Raw genomic sequence first — 26959 nt, 5'->3', positions numbered from 1 at the left:
GGAAAGTTTTGCAACTGTTGGCCACTGCTTCGTAATGCATACAAAGCCACTTGTTTACCATTGTAGTTGTAGTAATGGAAGTCACTAGTGGAAGTAATCTATGCTTCTTTAAAACTAGACAAGTACAACTCCATCCAGAGAACTGAAAAAAAATTTCTTCATTTAATTGTGCCCACTGCCTCCCTTTATGGAGTGAGGGTAAGAAATTTTGTTTAAATAGGGACATTTAATTTTAAGAGTGCTTAATGGATGAAAATATTAGAATAATGTTTTCTCTGGAAGGAAGAGCCTCGGCAGGAAGTCAAAATAAATGGAACTGCTTTACTTAAGAATTTGCAAGGTTTAGCTATGAAATGACTAGATAAATGATATTTTTGGAAAGTAAAGTTACCTACCAGAGAATGCATATTTTGTTTATTTCCATTTTAGAGAAAATATTAAGTTTTCAAATATAAAGGTGGGTTTAGGTAAAACACCATATTAGGAGTTTTGAAGTTTGGGGACTGGTCTTAAAATTGTGATCCATGCAGTGCATTATTTATTTGTGGGAAGTGGGAGAAAGGGAGGGAGGAAGAAGTCAGAAAACACCTCCTTGGCTGTTAATACCTTGAAACTTAGTGGAAAGGAAATAACACCCAATTTATAAGGACTCCAGTGTAAACAAACAGGAGCTATGATAGGAAATAGCAGTAGAGCCAATTTATAAGACTTGGTCCATGTTCATTTTTCAGATAAAACTTCCTGTACTTACTCTTAACTGTTTGAGCAAGACCAAAATCACAATAAATCTTCTTCAAGTGGTGAAAGGAAATGTTTTAATTGGGGGATATTTTTGGAAAATCAGAAATAGTTACTTCTAATATTGGTACCTTGATAAAATTTAAAATTATTATTGAAGAGAATAGTGTAAATTTATACAATCTTGGGTATTATGTACCTTGTAGTTTATTATATAATAAAGTTTGATTATATCTGTACCTAGGCAGAGAATCTTGATTTATCTTAATTTAAATTTACAATTAAAATGAAAAAACAGGCCGGGTGTGGTGGCTCAAGCCTATAATCCCAGCACTTGGGGAGGCCGAGGTGGGTGGATCATGAGGTCAAGAGATTGAGACCATCCTGGTCAACATGGTGAAACCCCATCTCTACTAAAAATACAAAAATTAGCTGGGCATGGTGATGTGTGCCTGTAAGCCCAGCTACTCAGGAGGCTGAGGCAGGAGAATTACCTGAACCCAGGAGGCGGAGGCTGCAGTGAGCCGAGATTGCACCATTGCATTCCAGCCTGGGTAGCAAGAGCGAAACTCCGTCTCAAAAAAAAAAAAAAGAGAAAACATTGCCTTAAATCTGTGGTTCTCAGCCAAGAGACACTTTTGTCCCCCATGGGGCATTTGGCAATGTGTGGAGACATTTTTTATTTTTACTACTGTGTAGGTATCCTACTGGGATCTAATGAATAGAAGTCAGTGATGTTGCTAAACATTCTATACTACAAGGACGGTCTCCTACAAAAAAGAATGATCTAGCCAAGATGATAATATTGCCGGTTGGGAAACTTGCCTTACCTAAATGGTGCTGTCTACTGGTAAAACACTATTTTCATTTTGTTATTATTTTCGAGAGAGGGTATTGCCTGTTGCTCAGGCTGGAGTACAGTGGCACGATCATAGCTCACTACAGCCTCCAACTGCAGCCTCCAACTCCAGCCTTGAACAGCAGCCGGGGTTCAAGCAATCCTCCTGCCTCAGCCTCCTGAGTAGCCAGGATTCCAGGTGTACACCACCATAACCAGCTAATGTTTTTATTTTATTTCTGTAGAGATGGGGTCTTGCTTTGTTGCCCAGGCTGATCTCAAACTCCTGGCCTCAAGTGATTCTCCTGCCTTATTCCCCAAAGTGCTGGGATTGCAGGTGTAAGCCATCATGTCTGGCTATCTTATTTATAATCACTGGATTGGGAAGATACTTGAAATTTCATGAAGAAAATATGCTGAAAGAAATAGTCATATATGGACATGCAAGTATTGAGTTGTGTGGGATTAAGTAACAGCATATTCCTGATATTTAATTTTTTCCTTAGGTCTGAAATATAATGGGAAATAGCAGTTACAATTTTTTTTTGTAGCTTTTTATTTCAGTTCCTACCATATTTATATTCCAAATGGAAGAAAGTAGAGTACCTACTTGGCCTAGAAAAATGTAGTGCAAATGCAGTGATTGCCTTATTGCATTCTTTTGTGTTTATAAATTGTTGCATCATAGGCTTGGTGTGGAGTGGCTATAAGTTAGAGATTTTAAAGAAGATTTTCAACCTAGCGGATAAATTCAGCCTTTGGTTCATCTGATTTAATGACATTTAAATCTGGTGTTAATTTATTATGAAATCAGTAGCTTTATTCCAAATTAAACACTTTAGCTGCCTATTTTTCTTTCATTATATTACTACAACTAAATAAATGCCGATTAGGATATGGATTTTTTTTTGGCATTTTGGTATTCCTCATTGGTCTACCAAAATTCACTAAATCAGTTCTTATTGGCCTCCTTATATAATAGGGCAGAAATGCTATGCAAAATTTTAAGTTGTGTAATATTTTATATATATATAATGTGCATGTATGTATAATTCGTGAGATGTGGAGCATAAAAAATGTTTCTGAACCCACCACTGTACCTCAGAAATTTAAAACAAACACTGTTAATGGTGTTTGGAGTTTGGTGGAAATAGTTAGAGATGTATATTTGTTCTTTTGAACTGGTCTATTCTCATGTATTGGCAAAGCATGTTCTATCTTTAGATAAACTCTTTAGAGTTTAGCGGAAAATTAATAGGAACTTATGTGAGCAGTGGGAAAGGTTTCTTTTACACATGTGTTACCCAAAATAGCTTGCTAACTATGTGAAAAATAACTTGTTTAAAAAACAATTCCATTTTGTTTACATTTTCTTTTTTGGGAGAGAAGAAATAGGACAGGCACAGTGGCTAGCAGAGCTGAGAAGACATGTTAGATGGGGAGAGACTTTGTCCACAGAAACAAGAAGGCTCCTTCAGCTCTGTGACTGTGGTATGTTTTATAAGGAAACCTGTGTCTAAAAATAGATGCTGAATGAAACTTCCTTTTACACAACCATATGGTTTTTAAAGGGCCACTTTGTTTTATTGGAAAGAAAATATGAAAACTCCCCATTTAGAAACAAGTCTTAGTAGTGGCTGTTAGAAAAGATCTTTCTGTGCACTGTTGCTAGGTAAGTGTTCCAAATCACATGTGCTTTCTGACCACATTGAATAAGTAACTGTAAGCAATCAGCATTTCTCAAATTCTATTAGCATGCACTCCTTTTTGAATGATAGTAGAAATCATTTGTAATCATTTGGCATGGTCAATTTTTTTCTGTGAATTTTGGCAGATGTTTGATATTTGAAACAAAATGTGAAATGGAAGAAAATTGTATTAATGTCCTAGGTGTGACCTTTGCTATTTATATTTATATATTCTTTTAAAAATTCATATGCTATGCCTATTTCAGAGCTTTAATGTTATGTTCTATGGCAGGAAAGTATTTTTATGATGTTTTGAAGTGTGTGTACCCACAGAGTTCATTTCTGTGGCATTAGTTTTATAAACTCAAATTTCTAAAATTTGAGTTTACAAAAAGACTATGGGAATTGAGTTTTTAAATGAGGCATTATTAAAATGATATTAAAATACAATATGTCGTGTAACTACTCCTGCTAATTTAAATGAATGAGAAATATTTAATATAAAATATATTTTCTTTCTGACAGAGAAAAAGAGAACAACCTGTTCTATTGTGAGAAAAACTGTGTGGATCACCAGTAATGTCTACGTGCTCAGGTTAGATATAAATGAAAGCTACCCTGTTAGCAGGGCCATACTCTAAAGTTAGAACTGAGGGAAAACTTCAGATGCTTTCTTTATTTCCAGAACCACAGTACATCTCTTTTACAGTGAAATTGCCACTACCTTATTTTCCTTCATGGGAGAGTATTTCTCATTTCCAATGTAAAGCCCATAAGCCTCAAAATGTATATAACCCAACATGTTTCCAGTTTAAACACACTTCCACCCAAAGCTTTTCTCCATACCTTTCTCTCTTTCCTCAGAGACCTTTGCCTTCTCCTTTACAGCACATGCCTGCCAAGAAAACTTCCAGTATGGTGAAATGTTTTAAATGTATGTATTCTTTCCAAATCTTATGTCGGACCTTTGAAGTTATGTCAGATCTAGCAGCAATGATGGCAAACCTTTAAGACTCATTTCTTTTATTTATTTACATTTACGAGACAGTGTCTAGCTCTGTCATTTAGCCTGGAGTGCAGAAGCACGTTCTTGGGTCATTGCAGCCCATAACTCCTAGACCCAAGAAATCCTTCTGTCTCAGCATCCCAAATAACCGGGACTACAAGCATGTGTCACTATGCCCAGCTAATTTAAAAAAAATATATAGAAAAGAAGTCTTGCCATGTTGCCCAGGCTGGTTTCAAACCCCTGGGCTCAAGTGCCCCTCCTGCCTTAGCCTCCCAAAGTGCTGAGATTAAGGCATGAGCCACCACATGCAGCCTCACTTTTTAAAAAATGTGCTTCACATTTTTAAATAAAATAACATGTAATTTGTTCAGTGTGACAATATTGGAAGGCATAAGGGATTTCTATTTTATAGCAAGAACAGATGCTTGGAGGGATTAGGTGAGCTCAGAACTGCAGTAGAGCTGGGATCCTGTGATCCTTAGTTTGAGGCATTTCCCTTTAGGCCACTCCAAAAATATATTTTAAAATCGAGCAAGATGACCCTGCTTATTGATAGCACTGTTGAATTCAAAATTGCTAAATTTGTCAATTAGCCCATAAAGCCGAAACTCTTAGCTATTTGAATGATGATGAGTGTATTAGCTAATATATTGAAATCTCCATTTGCACACTGCACGTTCTTTGTAATTGAATAAGTAACTTTAACTTGTCTATATTTTAGAAAGTTCCCTTTTCCTCTCTGATGATGAGAAATTATTGATCTTGACAATTGAAGATATTTCATTTATTTCAGGCTATAATTTTATCTTCCAGTTTAAGATCTCCATTTTTTACGATTTTCCCCACTTTCTAAAATTCTCCTATGTCTTCCTTCCTAGGTCACTTGTTAAGAAAAGTGTAATAAGCCTTATTATACTGAGAGAGGACTATCAGGTCCTGGTATCTTCATCTGTAACCCATGGCATCCGTTGCTGTGAGAGTTACCTGAAAAGGTCTTATTGTCATATTGTAAATACAACATGAACATGGATAATTCAGAGTATGGCACCAGTTTCCTAAGTATCAATTGTGCCAGTCACAGTTATAGATGCTTGGGACATTGTTGTGAACATGACGAAGTACCCGTGTTGATACACGAAAGACAGACAATAAATACAAAAACAAAGACTATCAAGCCATGTCAAGATAAATGCTCTGAGGGAAATTAAAAGAGGTAAAAAGTCGGTACTTTTACTTAGGATGGTCATAGAACTGAACCCCAAAAAAATGAAAATAAGAGAGGGGAAGAAGTACAGGGTCTGTGGAAGGAAATTAGTTTTGGGTATGTGGGGAGGAGTGATAGAAAGAAAACCAGCCTTCATGGAGTATTTTGGCAAAGGGGAAAGAGATAAGATGATATGAGGTCAAAGAATCAGATAGAGGCCAAACCATGCAGTCCACAGGAGTGAGTGTGGTTTTGTTTGAAATTGGGAGATGTTAGGCAGGGAAGTCATGTGTGATTTCTACTTTGTGGTCAGGTCATCTCTTTAGTTGCTGAGTGGAGAACTGTGTCCATGGCAGGACACAGTGGAGATAATAGACTAATAAGAAGGCTGTTACAGTAGTTTCTGCAAGACAGATAGATGATGGTGACCTGGGCTAGGGTTTTTGTGGTCGAAGTGGAGAGAAGGGGTTCAATCTGGTATATATTTTGAATACAGTGCTACTGGGTGCCACACTTGTGGAAGTGTAAAGTATGATGATTGACGTGGCATTTTGCACATGAATTGTTTCATAGTCTTCTTTATCGGGTTCTCAGAAGTTGCTGCTCTAGTAGCTTTGAACACTTTGTTAGAAGAAGAAGGTGAGTGGGACAAATTTTGGAGTTGATCTTTAAATTTGAAAGTGATTTTCAGAAATATCTTTATTAGATGAGTTTTGAATTTTTTGAATATATGTTATAGAACTTTGATCAAAGTCTTAGTTCACTGGAATGGTTTTTTAAATATCTGTTTACAATAGGATAGGTTAGCAAGATAAAGAACATTGTTCAAATTTGCACTGTGAATTTGACAGACTGGATAAAGTCTTAACAGCCTTATTTTTAGGCAGCACATAAAATTGTCAATGAAACATTTGTTAAATCTTTATTAGCACTGGCATACATAAGACATCAGGACCTCTTGTATAATCAGTGTGTACAGTATATTTTTGCTCATTTTATAGAACAAAGAACATAACTTTGTTATGTGGAGGTTTATTATCTAAGTCTTTTAATTTATAACATTTTAATCATGAATATGATTTTCTTGATGCTGAAATCTTAGAAATTTAACTTCAAATTATAACATTAGGGTTAATTGTAAAATTAAAGACAGTTATAGCCTTTATAACACAATTGTAAAGCTGTACCTCCTGCAAAATAGCTCTCTGTTCTTATTGACTGTCTACATTAAGCTTGGTTTCTTACTATTTGTTATTCCAAGTATTTTATACCTTACATTCTCTGTATAATTACTAGTAATTTTCATATCCTGAAAAAATTGCTTTAATATTCATATAATTGTTAGAGGTCATTAGAAGTTTTCCCTTAATGTTTAAATTATTTTAGATACAAGTGGTAATTAGAAGATTATCCCTAATCTTATTTTTCTAAAATATGGGTAAGGGTGCTGTAGTTTTTTTTGAAGTCTGTACTTTTAAGGAAATGAAAGGAAGATTTTTCTCCTTCTCTTCCTCCCGTCACTCCCCTTCCTTCCCCTTGGCTCCCCTCCCCTTGGCTCCCCTCCACTAGGCTCCCCTCCCCTAGGCTCCCCTCCCCTAGGCTCCCCTCCCCTAGGCTCCCCTCCCCTGGACTCCCCTCCCCTTGGCTCCCCTCCCCTAGGCTCCCCTCCCCTAGGCTCCCCTCCCCTTGGCTCCCCTCTCCTAGGATCCCCTCCCCTAGGCTCCCCTCCCCTAGGCTCCCCTCTCCTCGGTTCCCCTCCCTTCCACTCTCCTCTCCTTTCCTCCCCTCCCCTCTCTCCCTTCCATTTTTATTTATTAGAGGTAGGGTCTTACTCTGCTATCTAGGCTGGAGTGCAGTGACATGATCTAGCTCACTGTAGCCTCAAACTTCTGGGCTCCAGAAATTCTCCTCCCTCATCCTCCTGAGTAGCTAGGACTAAAGGCATGGTACCACCGCAGAATAATTTTAAAAATTTGTTTTATAGAGATGGGGTCTTGCTCTGCTGCCCAGGTGGTCCCAAACTTCTGGGCTCAAGTGATCCTCCTGCCTCAGCTTCCCGAAGTGCTGGGATCTAAGGTGTGAGTGAGCCACTATGCTCAGCCACGATTTTTCTTAACTAAATTTTTCCAATTATCCATAGTACAGATTATTGTTTCTTTCTCTAAGGCCCACGTAAAAAGAAATAGTACTCTTTAAGGGTCAGAAAGTCAGCTAGCTTTGTTTGTACAACATGACGAAAGGAAATATTTGTTTCCAAAACTAGCAGGACTTGTTTTTCTTTTGTATTTTATTAAAAAATAAAGATAGAAATAGAAGTACTGATCATTTCATAGATTAATTTGTTGGGGTCTCTTAAACACTAAATCTGTTATCTGAAGTCATCTGATTAAAAGATGTAGGAGAACCCAAAATTTCTCTACTTCTTATCCCCATATTCTGCAGGCATGTGATTCTGAGGGGGAAACTCAGCTTGCTTTATTATTCATCTTTCCTTTGGAACTGGATGATAAATGCTGAGCCATCATGTCAAGCCTATTCTGAGGATGTCCAGAGTAACAATAAACCTTTTGTGATGAAAATGGTTTAGGATAGCTGTTTACCAACATAACCATTCTAAGCTTACTTGTTACCTTTATTTCACGTACTTTGCACATAGGCAGTCTTCAGTTCAACTGGGAAATAAGAGTTAAACTATCTTAAATAGAATATAACTGTTTTTACTTTTAGTGTTGTACTTTATTCCCCAGACTGCTCAGATAATTGAGTAGATGAGATGCCTGCTTTTATGCACATAACATACATATTTTTCATTATGTTCTATACTTTTATTGGACGTGCTAATAATGACCTTTTATCTGTGTATTATTGTCTACTTGATCATTCTGTGTCAAAGATTGCCTTGTAGAAGTAAGCATTCCACTATAGAAGAGTCACCGTAGTAAAGGAAAGCACACTCTTACTCAAATGATTCAACTTAATGAAGAGCATCTCTTCAGTGCAAAGGCAACAGAAAGGCAGGGCCAAAAGCACTTACCCCCAGGAGGTTATATACAGGATGATTGGAGACATTCCTAAAGACAATGGAGCACTAGCATTGTGTAAGAGGGAGGCTATTTTACTCTGAGGGCTCATGCTGGAATTAACTGGTGTCATTTTGAAGGAGGGTTTTACTAATTGGCATCTCCCAATTGTATATAATGCCAACACCTTTTTCTATTAATTATTTCCCATAAGTATAGCTCAGTAAAGCAAAACTTCCTCCAAATGTATAAAGGTTTAAAAGTAACTGTTGGAATTTAATTAGTTTCCAAAAGCCCTATGTGAACTCTAACAGTTGGTTGGTATTATTCGTATAATGTTTTGTTGTTTGACTTTGGAAGCATTATGTTCATGTATTGTGGTGATGGCCTGCCGAGTAATTGCAAGGTTCATTATACAACCAAGACTGTCAAGGGGTATTTATGGATATTCATGTGCAGTGAACCCTTGAACTTGAACTGGCCATTCTTGTCTCCCATGACTGGAATTGTGTTTACTCTAAATGGCAGGAGAAACTTTAATTATGAAACTAGAAAAGAGGCAAAATTACCTTCATTTAAAATGGTAAATGGGCTATTAAAAAATGTACCTGCGTTTTGCACTTTACTATAAAAATTGCTACCTCTTTACTCCCAAGGAAACACATAATTCTAAGCTTTAAATTTTTAAAAGATGCCTTGTTTTTGGTAGAGATATGCTTCTAAGGTTATGTGTTTCTATGAAAAAAGATACGAGAAATCTGTTTCCAATGAAGGAATTCTGTCTATTAACAAAATATTAAAGTTGATAAACAGAATTAAATAATAAAAATTAAAAATATTAATATAAAGTTTAAAATGTGATCCAAGCATTGTACATTAATTAGAAAATGTGTAAAATGAGGAAGAAATTTTAAAAGGAAAATGAATTTATATACAGATTTATCAACGGGTATTTGTCAAAGGTAAAGTATATGTCATGGTAATTGAAATGATCTCTTATCTATGTCTCACCACTAGCCTTTCAAGTTCTTGAGAATAGAAACATTTTCTTAGTTAATCTATATATCTTCTCTTAGTTCTCAATGCAGAGAGCATATTCAGTGAAAATATGTTGAACTGAATTGAGATCTGAGAGAGAAGATGGCACATTAGAGAGGAAAGTAATCAGGAGTGGAATGACATGACTGGACTGTGAGGTACATAGAGATGGAACTTGAGAATTAGGCTGCACAGATGTTTCTGTTTTCGGAAGCTTGGATCACATACAGAGAATATTATGGATGGATTGCAGATTTTTTTTTTTTTTTCGAGGTAGGGTCTTAGCGTGTTTCCCAGGCTGGAATGCAATGGTTATTCACAGGTGCAATCATAGTATACTCTAGCCTTGAACTCCTAGACTCAAACAATCCTCCCACCTCAGCTTCTCAAGTAGCTAGGACTACAGGGACACAGCACATTGCCTGGCTGCCATTGCAGGAATTTAAGAAGCTACTCTGGCTGCAATGTGGATCATGGGGATAGGAGAAGAAAAGCAGTGCTTTGATTACCAGTGTGAATTATATATAGTATCCTGGAAATCCAGGTTGAACAAAGGCATTTAAAAAGTACTCTTAAAAATTGTTTTGACTGGGCAGGGTGGCTCACTTCTGCAATCTCAGCACTTTCAGAGGCTGAGGTGGGAGGATTGCTTGAGCTCAAGAGTTCAAGCCTGCAGGAAATATGGTCGAGCCACTTACTCCAGCCTGAGTGACAGAGCACGACTCTGTCTCCAAAAGTAAATAAATAAAAAAAGGTGAAATACTATAACATAAAAATTCTCATCTTAATCATTTATGTTACAGCTCAGTAGTATTCATTACATTCACATTGTTTGCAACCAGTCTCTGGAGCTTTTTTCATTTGGAGAAGCTAAAACTGTCTTAGTCTACTCAGGTTGCTACCACAAAATACCGTAGACTGGATAGCTTAGACAACAGACATCTATTTTTCACAGTTCTGGGGACTGGAAAACACAACATCAAGGGGCTTTTGAAGCTTCTGTTCCTGAACCTGGTGAGCTCCTACCTCCTGGTTTGCAGCTGGCTACTGTTTTGCTGTGTCCCCACATGGTTGGGGGAGGGAGAGAGAGAGAGAGAGAGCACATGAGTGAGCGAGCATGCACAGGTGTGAGCATATTCAGTGAAATTATGTTGAACTGAATTGAGAGCTGAGAGAGAAAATGGCACATTAGAGAGGAAAGTAATCGGGAGTGGAATGACATGACTGGACTGTGAGGTACACAGAGATGGAGCTTGAGAATTAGGCCGCACAGATGCTTCTGTTTTCAGAAGCTTGGATCACATACAGAAAATATCATGGATGGATTGCAGATTTTGTTTAAGGCTGAATAATATTCTGTTGTAGTGTAACCCACATTTTGTTTATCCATTCATCCATTGATGGACACTTGGGTTGCTTCCACCTTTTGCCTATTGTGAATAATGCTGCTATGAACATGGGCATACAAATATGTCTTCGAGACACAGCTTTCAAGTCTTAATTTTTGAGAAACTGCCATATTATTTCCATAGCTGCCACACTGTTTTACATCCCCTCCAACAGTGCACAAAGACTCCAGTCTCTCTGCATCTTTACCAACACTTGTTATTTTGTGTTTTTGATAGTACTCATTCATGTGAAGTAGTGTCTCATTGTGGTTTTGATTTGCATTTACCTGGTTATTAGTGACTTTCATGAGCATATTGGCAGTTTTTATATCTTCCTAAGAGAAGGGAGTCTAAGTCCTTTGTCCACTTTTTAACTGGGTTGTTCATGTATTGTTGAGTTGTAGAAGATTTTTATATATTCTCAATATTAACCCTTCACCAGATACATTACTGATATATTTTCTTCCATCTCATAGGTTGCCTTTTCATTATCTTGATTGCATCTTTTGCATAGAAGTTTTTAATTTTAATGCAGTCCAATTCATCTATATTTTTCCCCATTGTTACCTGTGCTTTTGGTGTTATATCCAAGAAATCATTGTCAAGTGCAATGACATGAAGCTTTGCCTTTGTGTTTTCTTATAAGAGTTTTATAGTTTTAGCTTTTACGTTTAGGTCTTTAATTCATTTTGAGATGATTTTTCCATATGGTATAAGTCTCCAACTTCCTTCTTTTACAGGTGGATATCTAGTTTTTGCAATACCATTTGTTGAAAAGATGCTCTTTTTCCTTTTGAATGGTTTTGGCATAGTCTACATATACTGCGAGAGCAAAAGTGTTTGAGTGTGGAAATGAGGGAATAGCTTAAGTTAAGGCAGAATCTTGGAGACATACTTAGGAAGTTAGTCATGGGGGAATTTCCAGGAGCAGAATGGTGAAGCTTAGAGGAGGAACTTAGACCAGCTTCCTGAGCCAGAAAGATGATGTCTGCAATGTTTTGTTTGTGTTTTAAGGATAGCAAAGATAGACAAAGAAGGAAGTGTTAAAAGCATGGACAAAAATGAAAGATAGGCACTCCCTGTCCCATAGTGAGGAAAATGGAGTGCATAATTATAATACAAGGTAAAATAAGTATTATGAAAGTTCAGAAAAGGAAGCAATTATTTCTGCTGAGATTACCAGTGGAATCTTCTCGAATATATCCGTCAAATCCATCAGATTTTTTTTAGCTGAAAGCAACAGACATCAACCATGATTAATTCACACAGGAAACAAAGTTATTAAGAGGTTGTTTGCTAGCTCATAGACTTTCTGGGAGGATATTAGAACCCATTAGAAGAGACACAATAAAGAACAGTACTTAAAATTTCACCTCAGAATTTATCCTGGCACCACTGTCACCAAGCTTAGCATATACACACTTTTTTTTTCAATTTTTAATTTTTGTGGGTACAGAATAGGTGTATATATTTATTGGATACATGAGATATTTTTATTTCAGTAGTTCTGAGGGAATAAGTTGTTTTTGCTTGCAGAAAAAAGTTCTTTAGTGGTGATTTCTGAGATTTTGGGGCACCCATTACCTGAGCAGTGTACACTGCACTCAGTGTGTAGTCTTTTATTTCTCACCCCTTTCTGACCATTCCTCAGAGTCCATTATGTCATTCTTATACCTTTGCATCCTTGTAGGTTAACTCCTGTTTATAAGTGGGAAATACAGTGTTTGGTTTTCCATTCCTGAATTACTTCACTTAGAATAATGGCCCCCAACCCCATTCAAATTGCTCTGAATGCCATTGTTTTGTTTCTTTTCATGGCTTAGTAGTATTCCATGTTATACATTCCATATATGTACACATAGTATTCCATATATATGTGTGTGTGTGTGTGTGTGTGTGTGTATGTGTGTATCACTTTGGTTGATGGGCATTGGAGCTGGTTTTATATTTTTGCAACTGTGAATTGTGCTGCTAGAAACAAGTGTGTGCAAGTGTCTTTTTCATATAATGACTTTTTTTTTTTCTTCTGGGTAGACACCTAGAAATGACATTGCTGCATCAAATGGTAGTTCTACTTTTAGTTCTTTAAGGAACATCCATACTGTTTTCTATAGTGGTTGTACTAGTTTACATTCCCACCAGGGGTATACAAGTTGTTCCCTTTCATCACATCCATGCCAACATCTGTTTTTTTTTTTTTAATATTTTTTAATCATGGCTATTTTTCCAGGAGTAAGGTGGTGTCTCATTGTGGTTTTAATTTGCATTTCCCTGGTAATTAGTGATGTTGAGCTTTTTTCCCCATATGTTTGTTAGCCATTTGTTTATCTTCTTTTGAGAATTGTCTATTCATATCCTTTGCCTACTTTTTAATGGAATTATTTGTTTTTTCTTCTTGATGAGTTTTTGAGTTCCATGTAGATTCTGGATATTAGTCCTTTGTCACATGCATAGTTTATGAATATTTTCTCCCACTCTGTGGGATGTTTGTTTACTCTGCTGATTATTTCTTTTGCTTTGCAGAAGATTTTTAGTTTAATTAGGTCCCATCTATTTATCTTTTTTTGTTGGTGCATTTGCTTGTGGATTCTTGGTCATGAACTCTTTGCTTAAACAAACCAATGTCAAGGAGAGTATTTCCAATGCCATATTCTAGAATATTTATGGTTTTAGGTCTTAGATTTGAGTTTTTGATCCACTTGAGTTGATTTCTGTATGTGATGAGAATTGAGGATTCAGCCTCATTCTTCTACATGTGGTTTGCCAATTATCCCAGAACTATTTGTTGCATAGGGTGTCCTTTCCCCACTTTATGTTTTTATTTGCTTTTTGAATATCAGTTGGCTGTAAATATATGACTTTATTTCTGGGTTCCCTATTTTGTTCCATTGGTCTATATGCCTATTTTTATATCAGTACAACACTGTTTTGGTAACTGTAGCTTTATAGTATAGTTTGAAGTCAGATAATGTGATGCCTCCAGATTTGTTCTTTTTTCTTAGCCTTGTTTGGGTTTTAGAGACTCATTTTTGGTTCCATATGAATTTTAGGATTGCTTTTTCTAGGTCTGTGAAGAATTATGATGGTATTTTGATGGGAATTATGTTGAATTTGTAGATTATTTTTGGCAGTATGGTCATTTTCACAATAATAATTCCACTCATCCATGAGCATGGGATGTATTTCCATTTGTCTGTGTCATCTATGATTTTTTTCAGCAGTGTTTTGTAGTTTTACTTGTAGAGATCTTTCACCTCCTAGTTTAGCTATATTCCTAAGTATTTTATTTGATTTTTTGCAGCTATTGTAAAAGGGACTGAGCTCTTTATTTTATTCTCACTGTGGTCATTGTTGGTGTATAGCAGTGCTACTGATTTGTGTTCATTGATTTTGGGGATACATAAGATATTTCAATACAGGCATAAAATGTATAATAATCATATCAGGGTAAATGGAGTATCCAAAAAAACTTTTTTTTTTGGTACTCATTAACCGTCTTCACACTACCTGTCCCCACAACCCTTCCCAGCCTCTGGTAAACATCCTATACTCTCTACGTCCATGAGTTCAATTGTTTTAGTTTTTAGATTTCTAAAGTCTGATAGGCTTCCCATTGTGGGTAACCTGACCTTTCTCTCTGGCTGCCCTTAGTATTTTCTCCTTCATTTCAACCCTGGTGAATCTAACGATTATGTGCCTTGGGGTTGCTCTTCTTGAGGAATATCTTTGTGGTGGTCTCTGTATTACCTGGGGTTGAATATTGTCCTGCCTTGCTAGGTTGGGAAAGTTTTCCTGAATAATATCCTGAAGAGTATTTTCCAGCTTGGATTCAATCTCTTCATCATGTTCAGGTACACCTATCAAACGTAGATTAGGTCTTTTCACATAGTCCCATATTTCTTGGAGACTTTGCTCATTCCTTTTTATCCTTTTTGCTCTATTCTTGTCTTCTCATTTTATTTCATTAAGTTGGTCTTCAACCTCTGATATCCTTTCTTCTGCTTGATCAATTCGGCTGTTAAACTTGTACATACTTCACGAAGTTCTTGTGTTGTATTTTTCAACTCTGTTAATTCACTTATATTTCTCTCTATATTTTCTATTCTTGTTAGCATTTCATCAAACCTTTTTTCAAAGTTCTTAGTTTCTCTGCATTGGGTTAGAACAAGTTCCTTCAACTCCCAGAAGTTTCTTATCATCCACCTTCTGAAGCCTGCCTCTGTTAATGGAACACAGTCTTTCTCCATCAGGCCTTGTTCTGTTGCTGATGAGGAACTGTAATCCCCTGTAGAGGGAGAGGCATTCTGATTTTGGGTATTCTCAGCCATTTTAGGCTAGTTTCTTCCCTTCATTATAAATTTATCCATCTGTCATGTTTGTAATTACTGCCTTTCTAATTAGGTTTCTGAGTAGATGTCCAATTTATTGATTCACCCGCACCGGAATCTAAGCAACCCACTGCACCAGCTAAAACAGCGGCATTAAGATTGATGGTGCTTTTCTGACTGCACCAAAAACTGCCGTGCTAAGGTGCCGGCAAAACCACCACTCCTGCCACAAGAGTCGTGGTGGCAACCCATGGGGCTCCTCCGCTGGGAATCTCCTGGTCCATGAGCAGCAAAAAAAATTCCTCTAAAAGTGTGGTGTCCTCTCATTTTCTGCACTTTTACTGGGAGCCACAATCCTGAGCTGCTAATGATCAGTCATCTTGGATCTCTCTCCGCTTTCACAAATATTTTCAAACATGCAAAGTTTGTCTTTCTATGCATGGCTTATTTTGCTTAACATAATGATCTCCAGTTCCATCCATGTTGTTGCAAGTGACAGGATCTCATTCTTTTTCATGGCTGAATAGTATTCCACTGTGTGTATATCCCACATTTTCTTTATCCATTCATTTGTTGATGAACAATTAGGTTTTTTCCACATCTTGGCTATCATGAATAGTGTGCTGTGATTAACATGGGAATGCAGATATCTTTTTGATATACTGATTTCCTTTCTTTTGGTATATACCTAGTAGTGGGATTGTTAGATTATATGGTAGCTATAGTTTTAGTTTTTTTTGAGCAATGTCCAAACTGTTTGTATAGCCATTGTAGAAATGTACATTTCCACCAACAGTGTAAGAGGGTTCACTTTTCTACAAATCCTCACCGGCTTTTGGTGTTGCCTTAGACACCCAGTTTTGCTGCCCGCATTATCACACTAGATCTGGATGCTGCCACTAAAACTGGTGCTGCTCTTGCCTTTGGAAAATCAGTGTAGCTGCTACGCCTCCTGTCTCCCCCAATTAGCATTAATTCCCTGAGGTTTTTTCTTGTTAGTTTCCTGTAAAGTCTGGGACAGGTTCATATGATTTAGAGGATTTCAGTCCTGTACTCATTTCCTAGCTGTAGAAGCTGTGGAAGTATCTGACTTTTTCAGCTTCTGTGTTAGTGGAGTGCTACCTCCCAGTATTAGAAAATGCCCACAAATAGGATGGGGGCAGGGCTTAAACCTAAGTGGGTGCAAAGAATGCCAGTATCTGTGGAGCTGGGAGAGGTATCTGAACAACTGTAGGAGAAATAGTAATATTTATATTTGTATTGCCAGAGAGAAATAGAAGGTGGTTGTTCAGGAAAATATTTTCCCTGGTAGTTGAAGTGATGTAAACCGAAGCCCTGATATTACTAGGGAACATATTTCAGAGGAGAGATTATTGGAAAGAATTATTATCACCTATAGTTGTGTGAATGGAAAGGGAAAAACACATGGATAGATAGGCCCTCATTATGAAACCCAAAGAATGAGCTTCTAGCAGATGCCTAGTACATTGTATTTGTTTAATACTCTTTTGAATGAGTGAGGCTCTCAAGAAGGGAAGTTATCTTAGGAAAGAAAACCCAGAGTTATATAGGGATGAAAATGATAAAGACTGTGAAAAGTATATTTGTTGACCTTTGAAAGAAGAAATTCATTAGAATGGTAGGTATAGAAACCAGAGGGCAAGCCAGGATTTGCAAGAAAAAATAATTGGTATGAGAATAATTGATGCCATGAGGGGTCAGGTACTTTAAAAAAGAGACATAGGGCTTTGCAAAGAAAATAGTTTCAAAAAAGACTTATTGAATACACCTTACATAGTCACTGTTTCAAGGTTGGGGGTACATAAATGAACAGAGTGGAAAAAGATCAGTGACCTGGGGGTTTGTACTCAAGTGGGTCTGAGGGAAGACAGTTAGCAATAAATATAGTAAGTAAATTGTGTAGTAGTTAGAAGTTGTCAAGTGCTACGGAGAAAAAAAAATAAAGCAGTATAAGGAGGATTGAGAGTTTGGGAATGGGTGGTTGTAGTAGTAAATAAAGCACTAGGGTAGGTTTCATTGAGAAGGTAAAACTTGAGCCAAGATTTGAAGAAGGCAATTGAGGGACCTTTTAGATATTGAAAAGAAGAGCATTTTAGGCAGAGGAATCAGGAGGTAAAAACCTCTGAGCTGGATCATGCTGGATATGTTTGAGGAACAGGATGAAGAAGGAGGAGAAAAAGAGCCCAATGAGGTAGTAATTGGAAGCCAGGTCCTTTAGAGGATTGCCAGCTACTGAAGGGATTTTGTGAGGACATCATAAGCATCTGGTCTAGGATTGGCCACACTCTCATAATTTCTGTAGCCCAGCATGAGTTTGTTCTAAAGCTTTTTACAGAATTCAAAAGACATCAAGCTTTATTTCTGTAGGCTATTTCTATTTGTAACCACTCCCAGAAAGTGATCATCTAAAAACCAAGACAAAGAGGCAATGTTATATAACCAATGCAGTGTGAGGCCAGATCCTCTATTGAAAAGGCAGAGGAAAAATCGTGACAAATAATTTATGGTTCTGTTGCCTAACTTCATATAGTAAACATTTTTTGTTCAATTGTCAATTTCTGATTATACCTATACCATTTTAATAAAATATTAAAAAGAGGTTTAAAGAAAATGTTTCTAAAATAGTGGTTACTCCTTTTGGATATCCTTGCTTCTCTTTTTTTCTTCACACATCCTTTGGTAGAGGTGCTAATGAGATGTAGTAAGGACTCTGAAGCGCTTCCACTATAAACTTTTGGGAGACCTCGGAGAGGAAATTATGGTGACAATTTAAATCACATTGGTGGTCTTAATGTGTCTTAAATCATCTGGGTAAATACAGGCCTTACTCATTTTGGTTAAGGTTGAATTTGAATGTTTCATTTGGCATAAACCTCAGGATAACTCACTGCTTGACTAAATTTTTCACTTTTCAGCTTGGGTGTTTGGCGGTACAGACATAACCACACAGAGTGCTGACTAACCGTAATAAGATGTGTAGAGCAAGGTGATCAGATGAAGGAATGCCTCTGTTACTAAGGCTCTTATATGGACAAGAATAGTAATACAATTTTATATTTTCCCATTGTTTTAGTAGAGAATTGTCTTTCTGTCAGATATGTCACTGGTTTTATCTGAAATCATGATCACTAAAGCTCATCTTCTTTACCTTCATAACTTAAGTATCTTACTTCTGTTATTTCATGAATGTTAAATATCTTACGCTTTTGCTGTAATGCTCCAGACAGGGCAGAGAATGTAGTATCTCCATCTTAAAGGTGAGATTTCATGAAAACTAAAGTCTTGTGTCTCTGTGCTGTGAAATTGTCAGATTAAATGAGGTTTGTACATGGGATTCATTTTACTTTTTTTTTTTTTAAACACAATCTACTTGTTTAAGCATCCAAATGAATACCCAGTGTTCTGAAAGTTTTCCGTATATAGAATCTGTTAGAAAGGCTTTAATCAGATTCTTAAGAGCTGCTATTTCTCATAAAAAACAAAGGCAATTGGCAGTTGTGCTATGCTTCTAGGAACAGGTAAAGGAAGATACGGAAGTATGTGTGTGTGAGAGATGAAAAGGTTAACACAAGCTTGTTTAGCCCATGGCCTGTGGGCCACATGCAGCCCAGGATGGCATTGAATGAGGCTCAGCACAAATTTGTAAATTTTCTTAAAACATTATTAAATATTTTTGCAATTTTTTTAACCTCATTAACGTTAGTGTAGTGCATAGTGTAATGTGTTTTATGTGTGGCCCAAGACAGTTCTTCTTCCAGTGTGGCCCAGAAAAACCAAAAGATTGGACACCCCTGGTAGCAGGTCATGACTCTGAACCAAAAATCATGGCATCTACGTTTCTTTGTTTGAAAATAGTTTTATATGCACATTGATTTAAAATGCCACCTTAAATAAAAATTAACTTCCTGAAAGCTTTGTATTTCTTTTAGCATTAATTTTTTAAGGTTCCTAGTAGCTAAGTTTACTAATAAATGTGTAAATTGTAGTAGAGGTGTTTCATAGCACTGTTGAGGTTTCTATGGAAAAACTAGTATGTGATATATAAGAACAAAATTTTTCTCTACTTACTAATACTTTCTCTTCTATTTTAAGACACTTTTTCTCATGTATTTCTTATATTTAGATATTTTCCAAATAGTTAAAAACAGATTTTCTAGTAGCTATTTTCATACAGTGTGTGGAGAAACAGTTTAAGTAAACCTTCTTTAAGGGTTTACATAAGAGTGATACTTTAAATCCTTTTGTGTTAAGTATAGTTTGTGTTGATATTATCACATCTATTTAAAGTTTCATTTTCAATTTACTTATTTTATATCAGTTCAAGTTGGATTTGCATAAATTGTTTGCACAATTGACTTTAGGATGAAATAAGAGTTATAGTAATCCTTTCTAAGAAATTAGTTTTGATAGGAAACTTTGTTCAGTTTTTTATAAATGGCAAATGGGTAATAGAGATTTTGATTTTATGCTTAGGGATGGTTTAGCATTAATTTGTTAAAGAAGAAAACATTCTTAGAATCCCTTTAAAATAGAACTTCTGGCAAGTCAAGTTATTAGCTCAGTGGTTAATAGTTTTTATACTGTGTAACTTTAACTTGTGGAGTCCAGGAGCCAAAGTGAATAATTACAATGTCAGTGTGTATCTGTTGTTATTTAAAAATCAAATACAAACCCCTTTTAAGTAGCTTCTTATAAGTGGGACAAACAAAATATTCTAGAAAGTTCTCTTGGTGTGAAGAAAACAGCTTTTTTTGTTGAAACAAACTCAGACTTTTCCAGTGAGGGAAGGACTATATTACATGGCTCTGGTAACCTCCTTCAGCCACTCATGGCCTTCTAAGCCTGCACTGCTGCCTCACTGTTCCTCCTAAAGTACAGGTTGATACAATGAAGAAAAAACCCTTTCCTCAATTCCAAGGTACCTCACTCAGTTACTTGGAAGGGTCTTTGAGAAAGCTATAAAGAATATATATAAAATACTGCTTTATGCTAATGACAATATATGTATTTTATGTGCATTGGCACAATTATGGTTCCCTGCAGCCTTAACTTCCTGGGCTCCAGTGATCCTCTCACCTCAGCCTCCTGAGTAACTAGGAATACAGTTGTGCACCACCACACCTGGCTAATATTTTTTGTTTTTAATAGAGAGGAGGTCTTCCTATGTTGCCCAGATTGATCTCAAACTTCCAGGCTCAAGTGATCCTCTTATCTTAGTCTCCCAAAATGCTGGGATTACAGGTGTGAGCCACCACATGTGGTCTATAATTGTTTTTTATAATAAACAATGTACATACTGTAGAGGAGAGTTCCACCTCGCCATGAGTTGGAAACCCCTGACTGCTGAAGGCACTGCTAATGTGTGGCACAGTGTTTAGTGTCACCACCTCTGAATCTACAGATTTGGAATTTAGAATATCTGACCCTCCTATTGCTAGAGCCCCAGAATTCCTGGTAGTCATGTTTGCTGAGTGAATCTCTCCAGCCTCCCGCATTCTCGGAGTCCTCCATCTACTGATTTTTTTTTTTGCCCCAGATATTTCTTGTAGAACAAAAATACATGAGTCCCTACCTAGTGAAGTATTGGTGTCTGATCCAATGAATTCTTAACCAGTTCTCAGGGCTTATGTCTTAGGCATACACAGTATTCTCATCTGAAATTGGGAGTGATATTTCCTCCTGCAGAGGAGGGCAGTGAGGATTAAAATAAATAACCAGTGTGAGCATCCCCAATGCAAAATCTGAAATACTTCAAAATCCAAAACTTTTTGAGCACCCACCTAATACTAAAAGTGGAGAATTCTACACCTGACACATTTTTATTGTATTAATGGTATGTTATACTTTTTATTGTTAAGTACTTATGTGTGAATAAGTGGAAGAAAATTATTGCTTATTGATAATATACAAACTGAGAGTTATGGTGATGCCAAACAAATGCAGATTGTCTGTAAGAGTGGCTGACAGTTACATCTTTGCTTTCTTATGGCTTAAAGTACAAAAACTTGGTTCCATGCAAAAAATCATATAAAACATTATATAAAATTACCTTCAGACTATGTCTATAAGGTGCATGTGAAACATAAATGAATTTCATGTTTACCCTTGGGTCCCATCCCCAAGATATCTTACTATGTTTATGTAAAAATTCCCAAATCCAAAAATCTTTAAAATCCAAAACAGTTCTGCCCCCGAGCATTTTAAATAATGCTTGGGATGGTTACACCTGTATGTAAGATACATAAATAGTGCCTCACAAACAGTAAAAGATTGCCAAATAGTATGTGTCATGATTATTAGCATTGTTGTGATCATGATCTCAGTTGTCATCATTCTATGTTGTAGCTGGAAATAATCACACTAGTCTTGCCTGGGTTCCTTGTATCCCAGCTCCTGCTAAGACATCTTCCTCTCATTCAGGTTCAGTTTCTGACTTGAGATAGTCATATTTTCCAGGTGATGGTTTACTCTGTCGTGATTAACATAAAGAATAATCTAAGTTTATCTATCACCTAGTTCTCTGTTACTAGGGTGCAAGTCCAACCTCATGGTCTTTTAGTAGCATACCACTAAACCTAAATAATAAACTAAAGATCCATGCAAGAATAATGCATATATAGAGACAATCTGGAGGGTCTGTTGTTGTTTTAATTAGTAAATTTATTGAGCTAATTTTCTTTGGTAGTTTGATCCATGTAAGTTACCTTGAGTTCTCTTTCTGTTGTTTTAATGTTCATTGCTTTGCTGTATCATGAATTGTTTTGTAAACTTTAATGTCTATTCCTGTTATTTTGTGCATAGGCTGTGCATATAATTATTATATTCATAACATGATATTAGCGTTTAGAAATATTTTTTGTGATCTTTAGGTAAACAATATCGTAGTAGATTTAAGATATCATTCTGTCATCAAATTGCATGAAGCATCTTTGTCTGATGGATTTGATTGTGTGGGTAATGAAATGAGGCACTCCAAGTACAGAGTGCTGCAATATTTTAAGAGAATACAGTTTGGGGCTTATTTTTTCTTTTTCAAAAGCTACCTCAAATTCCTGGAATGAGCTATGGGGAGGAGCAACAATATAAGACAAACATTGAAAGTCTGTATCAGAAGATATCAGCATATCTACGCTATAATATTAGGGCTCTTGCGTGTTAGTAATGGTAGTATAAGTATTACATGAAAAATGGTTTGTGCTGTTGACTTGTCTTCAATTTATATTAGGTATACCCAGTTTTGTAAAAAATGTATGTCCTCTATTTTATAAATGCCTTACAAATGTGTTTTGAGTATGATTGTTATAAAAGAAAATATATATTTTTGGTTTTTGAAATATATACTTAATAAAATGTCTTCAGGAAAGAAAATAGCAATCTGCTAAAGCCATTGAGACCTGGTTTATAATAAAAGTTTTGAAATTTTAAAGCTGGAATGAAATCTGGTTGTCTCCTTATATTTGTATGTGAATTGTTTTTGTTGCCAGTGGTAACTATAGAGATTTTTTTTCAAACAGCACCCTTTTAATAACAATGGTCTCCCCAAATATATTGTGGCATAGCTTTAAACTTTATTAAGTCTGTCTTGGACTCCCCCTTCCTATCCCTGAGTAAATGGAAGAAAAGTTTGGCAGGCTCCATGCTGTGCACTTGATTGATGTCCAGAACATCTGAAGGACTTTTGTGTCCTGCCTGCTCTCCATGAGTGCATAATGTGTGAATACTTAAAGAAGGTCAGCCCTTATCACATGTAATCTAGGCCTGGAAGCAGATCAACAGTGACAGTCATATCCCGTAAGTAAGAACACAAATCATCCTCTACATGCTTTAGACAAGTTGTGGGATATTTTTTCTCTCTTTTTATCCCTTCCCACTTATGGAGGACCTTGGCAGAGCAATGAAAGCAGAGAGAAGACGTGCTCAGAATAATCTGTCACTCGTTCAAGGGAGAAAGGGATTGTTTATTTGTAATAATGTGATGGTCTTTCACTCGCAGCTGAAGGGAGCTTTGGGTTGTTAATGACTAGTGATGTGGAATGCTGCAAATTAGAACGGGGTAGGGAGGCAGGAGGCAGCCTGAAAGAGGGCTGAAGTTGTGGTCTTTATAAACTCCAAAGTCAGGAAAAAAGTTTTTGTACTGTGGGCTCCATTGTTGATTTTCTTTTCTCATAGTAGAGTAGCTTTTTATGATAGTGTGTAAGTGTTTAATTAAGAGCCAGAATAATAAAATGAATTATCAGTTCAGTTCTGAGTGCACTTTTGTTTTTGGTACAACATATATGAAAGTTTGAAAAATACTTTAGTGTAAAGCTCTATGGAATGGTAGGATCTAAAAGGCTGTGGCTTCCAATAGGAAGAAGGAAATAACTATTGTTATTAACGTGCTTGTGTGTTTGAACAGAAGTTTAATTAAAAAGTAAATTCTGTTCCAAACAATATTAGCAGGGATTTTCACATAATAAAATAACACTCACCTTATTGTTCTCATTAAAAATAATAAAGATATTATTATGTTTTCTTAGATACAAAGGAAAATGCTTTTCATCTTATCTCCAAAACTTTATTAGTTTCCTTTGAAATGTAACCAGTTGCAAAAAGTAGTAGCTGTCAGTTTGCACAATGGAAAATAACCTGTACATACCTCCAGAAATGAAGGCATTGCTTCCTGTGTGTGTAGGATAAAATCAAAACTTCTAATTATGGGCTACAAGGTTCTTCCTGACCTCTCCAATCTACTTTTCCAGCCTAATTCCCCTGTTCTCTAGGCATATTGAGTTTCTTGTGTTCTCTGCCAGCGCGATTCTTTTTCTGACTCATAAATACACTGTACTGCATGGTTTTTTTGTTTGTTTGTTTTTGTTTTTTTGCTTAGTATTCATTTGCCTTCCCTTCACGCAGTGAATTCCTATGTATCTTTGAAGATTGAGTTTAAATGCCTTCCCCACGCAAGTCCAACCCTCACCATCAGGCAGAATTAATCTTTGTTTATTCACTGTTTTTTCCATGTTTCCTCAGCATAGCAGGTAGTTTCTGTACTACGTTGTCATTATTGGATTGTATGTTTGTCTTCACCCACTAAAGGATAATGTTTGTCCTGAAGGCAGTTGCTGTCTCTTTTTAAGATTCTCACATCAATTCAGTAGATAAAGACCCCCCCGACAACCAAATATAGCAAATAGTGAATGTTTTTGAGATAAAAACTGTATATACATAAAATCAGAAGATTTTGGAGAGTTATGTGAAAATGAATCACAAATTGAAATTGAGAGCACGGTAATCTCAATTTAATATTCTTCAGTATACTTTTACTTCAAATGCATGAATATTTAATGAGTTCAGTAAAAATGAATTGATTAAAATAAAACAGTTTTTCAGGTATAATTTGACTTTTTTTTAAGGTGAGGTCTTGCTATATTGCCCAGGTTGGTCTTGAACCCCTGGGCTCAAGCAGTCCTTCTGACTCACGCTCCATAATAGCTGGGACTGTAGCCAAGTACAAACCACTGTGTTGAGCTTTAATTGAATTTTTAAAATCTTGACTTAAGAGATATTTTGTATCCTTGTTTTAATGATCACACTGTGACAGGAACAACTTGGCAAATGTTACGTTGTAGCCTGCTATGTTAAAGGACATTGTTTTTATTAACAAAGCTTTTCATGTGGGAGGCAGGAGAGTGATTAGAGTTGTCAGGAAATTGCTGACATTTTCTGATATCTTCTTATTTTCTGGGTACTGTATTCAGCAGTCTATATTCATTTATTTAGTCCACATAACAATTTAACAGTTAGGTAATGAGCAAACATCACCTAACTGTATAGCTAACAGTCAAGAGTGGGGTTGATTAAGTTTAAATCATCTGCCCCTGATTATACACATGACACAAATAGGCCCTTTCTACTGTACAGCAAAGACACCATAAATGTAGAACGTGTGAATGTCCTTTGTAAGAATTCTGCAAATGACATCCAGTGATACTGTGTCCTACACATATTGGTAGTACTCTACTTAGTGCTCCTTTTTCCTTCCCTTGCCCTTCTGTGAGGTGGACATTTTCAAACGGAGACCTTTCTTTAATCTTCTATCAGAGCTTTCTTCAAAGACTCATTTGGTATATAAATTAACTTGCAAAGTTAAATTGGCTATCTCAGTAGAAGAAAAAAAATGCCTCGGACATAAACCATTGTTATTCTCCTTTCTGGTATTTACTCTTGAAGGTAAAGATATAATTGAAATAGAATCTATTGGAGCAGTTAAATTAATCTGTGTGAAAGCTGCACAAGCAGGTATACAACCATTTGGCAAATTGGTTCCTTTGCTGCAGTCAACTCTGTAGTTATGAGATTGGGAGTGAATGTTTAACTGCTATGAAACCGTTTTTTAAAATAAACTTTGATTAATTGATTTAGAACATTTCCAAAGATAATATGGAGTCCCCATATGCCCTTCACACAGTTTCCCCTGCTGTTAACATTGGACCTTACTTTGGTGCTGTGTGTCTGTCACAGCTAGGAAAGGAGCAATTGTGTATTACCAGCAACTAAGCTCTGAACTTTATGCAGATTTAACTTGTTTCCTCTCTCCCTTCCTGTAATGCCATTTTTCTGTTCAAGGATCCCATCTAGAAAACAATTGTGCACTTAGTCATCATGTCATCTTAGACTCTCTATCGATTTGTAACACTTTTTTTTATACCTTCCTTGATAGTTTTAAGAAGTGATGATCAGGTATTTTATTGAATATTTCTGAAATGGGGTTAGTCTGATGTATTTCTCATAGACTGGGGTGGTTGGTGTTGAGGAGGTAAACCATAGAGGTGTACCTGTTGTCAGCATGGCTTGTTTTGATTCATGTTAACCTCAATCACCTGACCAAGGGAGTGTTTGCCAGTTATTCCAGTGTAAAGTTATATTCCTTTTTATACTGTACCCCTTGGAAGCAAGTCACTAAGTATAGCTTACAGTTAAGAGTGGGGTTAAGCTCCGCTTCATGGAGTGAGACTATCTAAATATGTAAAATAGTTTGAATTCTTCTGAAAGGGAGATTTTCCCATTCTACCATTGATTTCCTTGGTTATCCAGTCATTTTTATTTTTAAAATAATTTTAATTTTAATTTTAGATTCAGGTATGCAGGTTTGTTACATGGGCATATTGTATGTTGCTGAGGTTGGAGTACAGTTGATCCAGTCACCCAGGTAGTGAGCATAGTGCCCACCAGTTTTTCAACCCTTGGCAGCCTGCCTCCCCACTCCAGTACACCCCAGTTTCTACTGTTGCCATCTTGATGTCCATATGTACCTAATGTTAAGTTCCCACTTTTAAGTGAGAAGTTGCAGTGATAGGAATACATCTGTTCTTCTGTTAAATGGCTTAGGATAATGCCCTCCAGGTGCATCAATGTTGCTATGGTTTCATTCTTTTTTATGACACTGTAGTATTCCCTGGTGCATGTGTACCATATTTTCTTTATCCAGTCTACTAATGATGGGTACCTCAGTCGATTTCATGGTTTTGCTACTGTGAATAGTGTTGTGATGAACATATAAGTACCCGTGTCTTTTTGATAGAATGATTTATTTTCTTTTGGATACCGGTTACTGGGTAGAAGGATAGTACTGTCTCAGCTTGTTTGAGAAATCTCCAAACTACTTTCCACAGTGGCTGAACTAATTTATATTCCCACAGTGTATA

At 36.4% G+C, this 26959-nt stretch overlaps 1 protein-coding gene across 17 annotated transcripts in view; it reads left to right on the top strand.

Annotated features, from left to right (window-relative positions):
* The window catches only part of BMPR1B (bone morphogenetic protein receptor type 1B), a 413639-nt gene that overhangs the window by 275108 nt on the left and 111572 nt on the right, over window positions 1-26959 (top strand). For 5 of the 17 annotated variants that reach the window (XM_078366787.1, XM_054253132.2, XM_078366785.1 and 2 more), the window contains one exon: window positions 3790-3859. The exons of the other annotated variants lie outside the window; for them this stretch is intronic. In XM_078366787.1, coding sequence (XP_078222913.1) covers window positions 3844-3859 — 16 coding nt within the window. In that variant the 5' untranslated portion in view covers window positions 3790-3843. The remainder of the gene's footprint in view (window positions 1-3789; window positions 3860-26959) is intronic. 17 annotated transcript variants of the gene reach the window in all.

The sequence above is a fragment of the Callithrix jacchus genome, chromosome 3, assembly GCF_049354715.1.
Source record: "Callithrix jacchus isolate 240 chromosome 3, calJac240_pri, whole genome shotgun sequence".
NCBI lineage: Eukaryota > Metazoa > Chordata > Mammalia > Primates > Cebidae > Callithrix > Callithrix jacchus.
The sequence above is the reverse complement of the archived record's forward strand: the minus strand, read 5'-3'. Positions and strand labels throughout refer to the sequence as shown.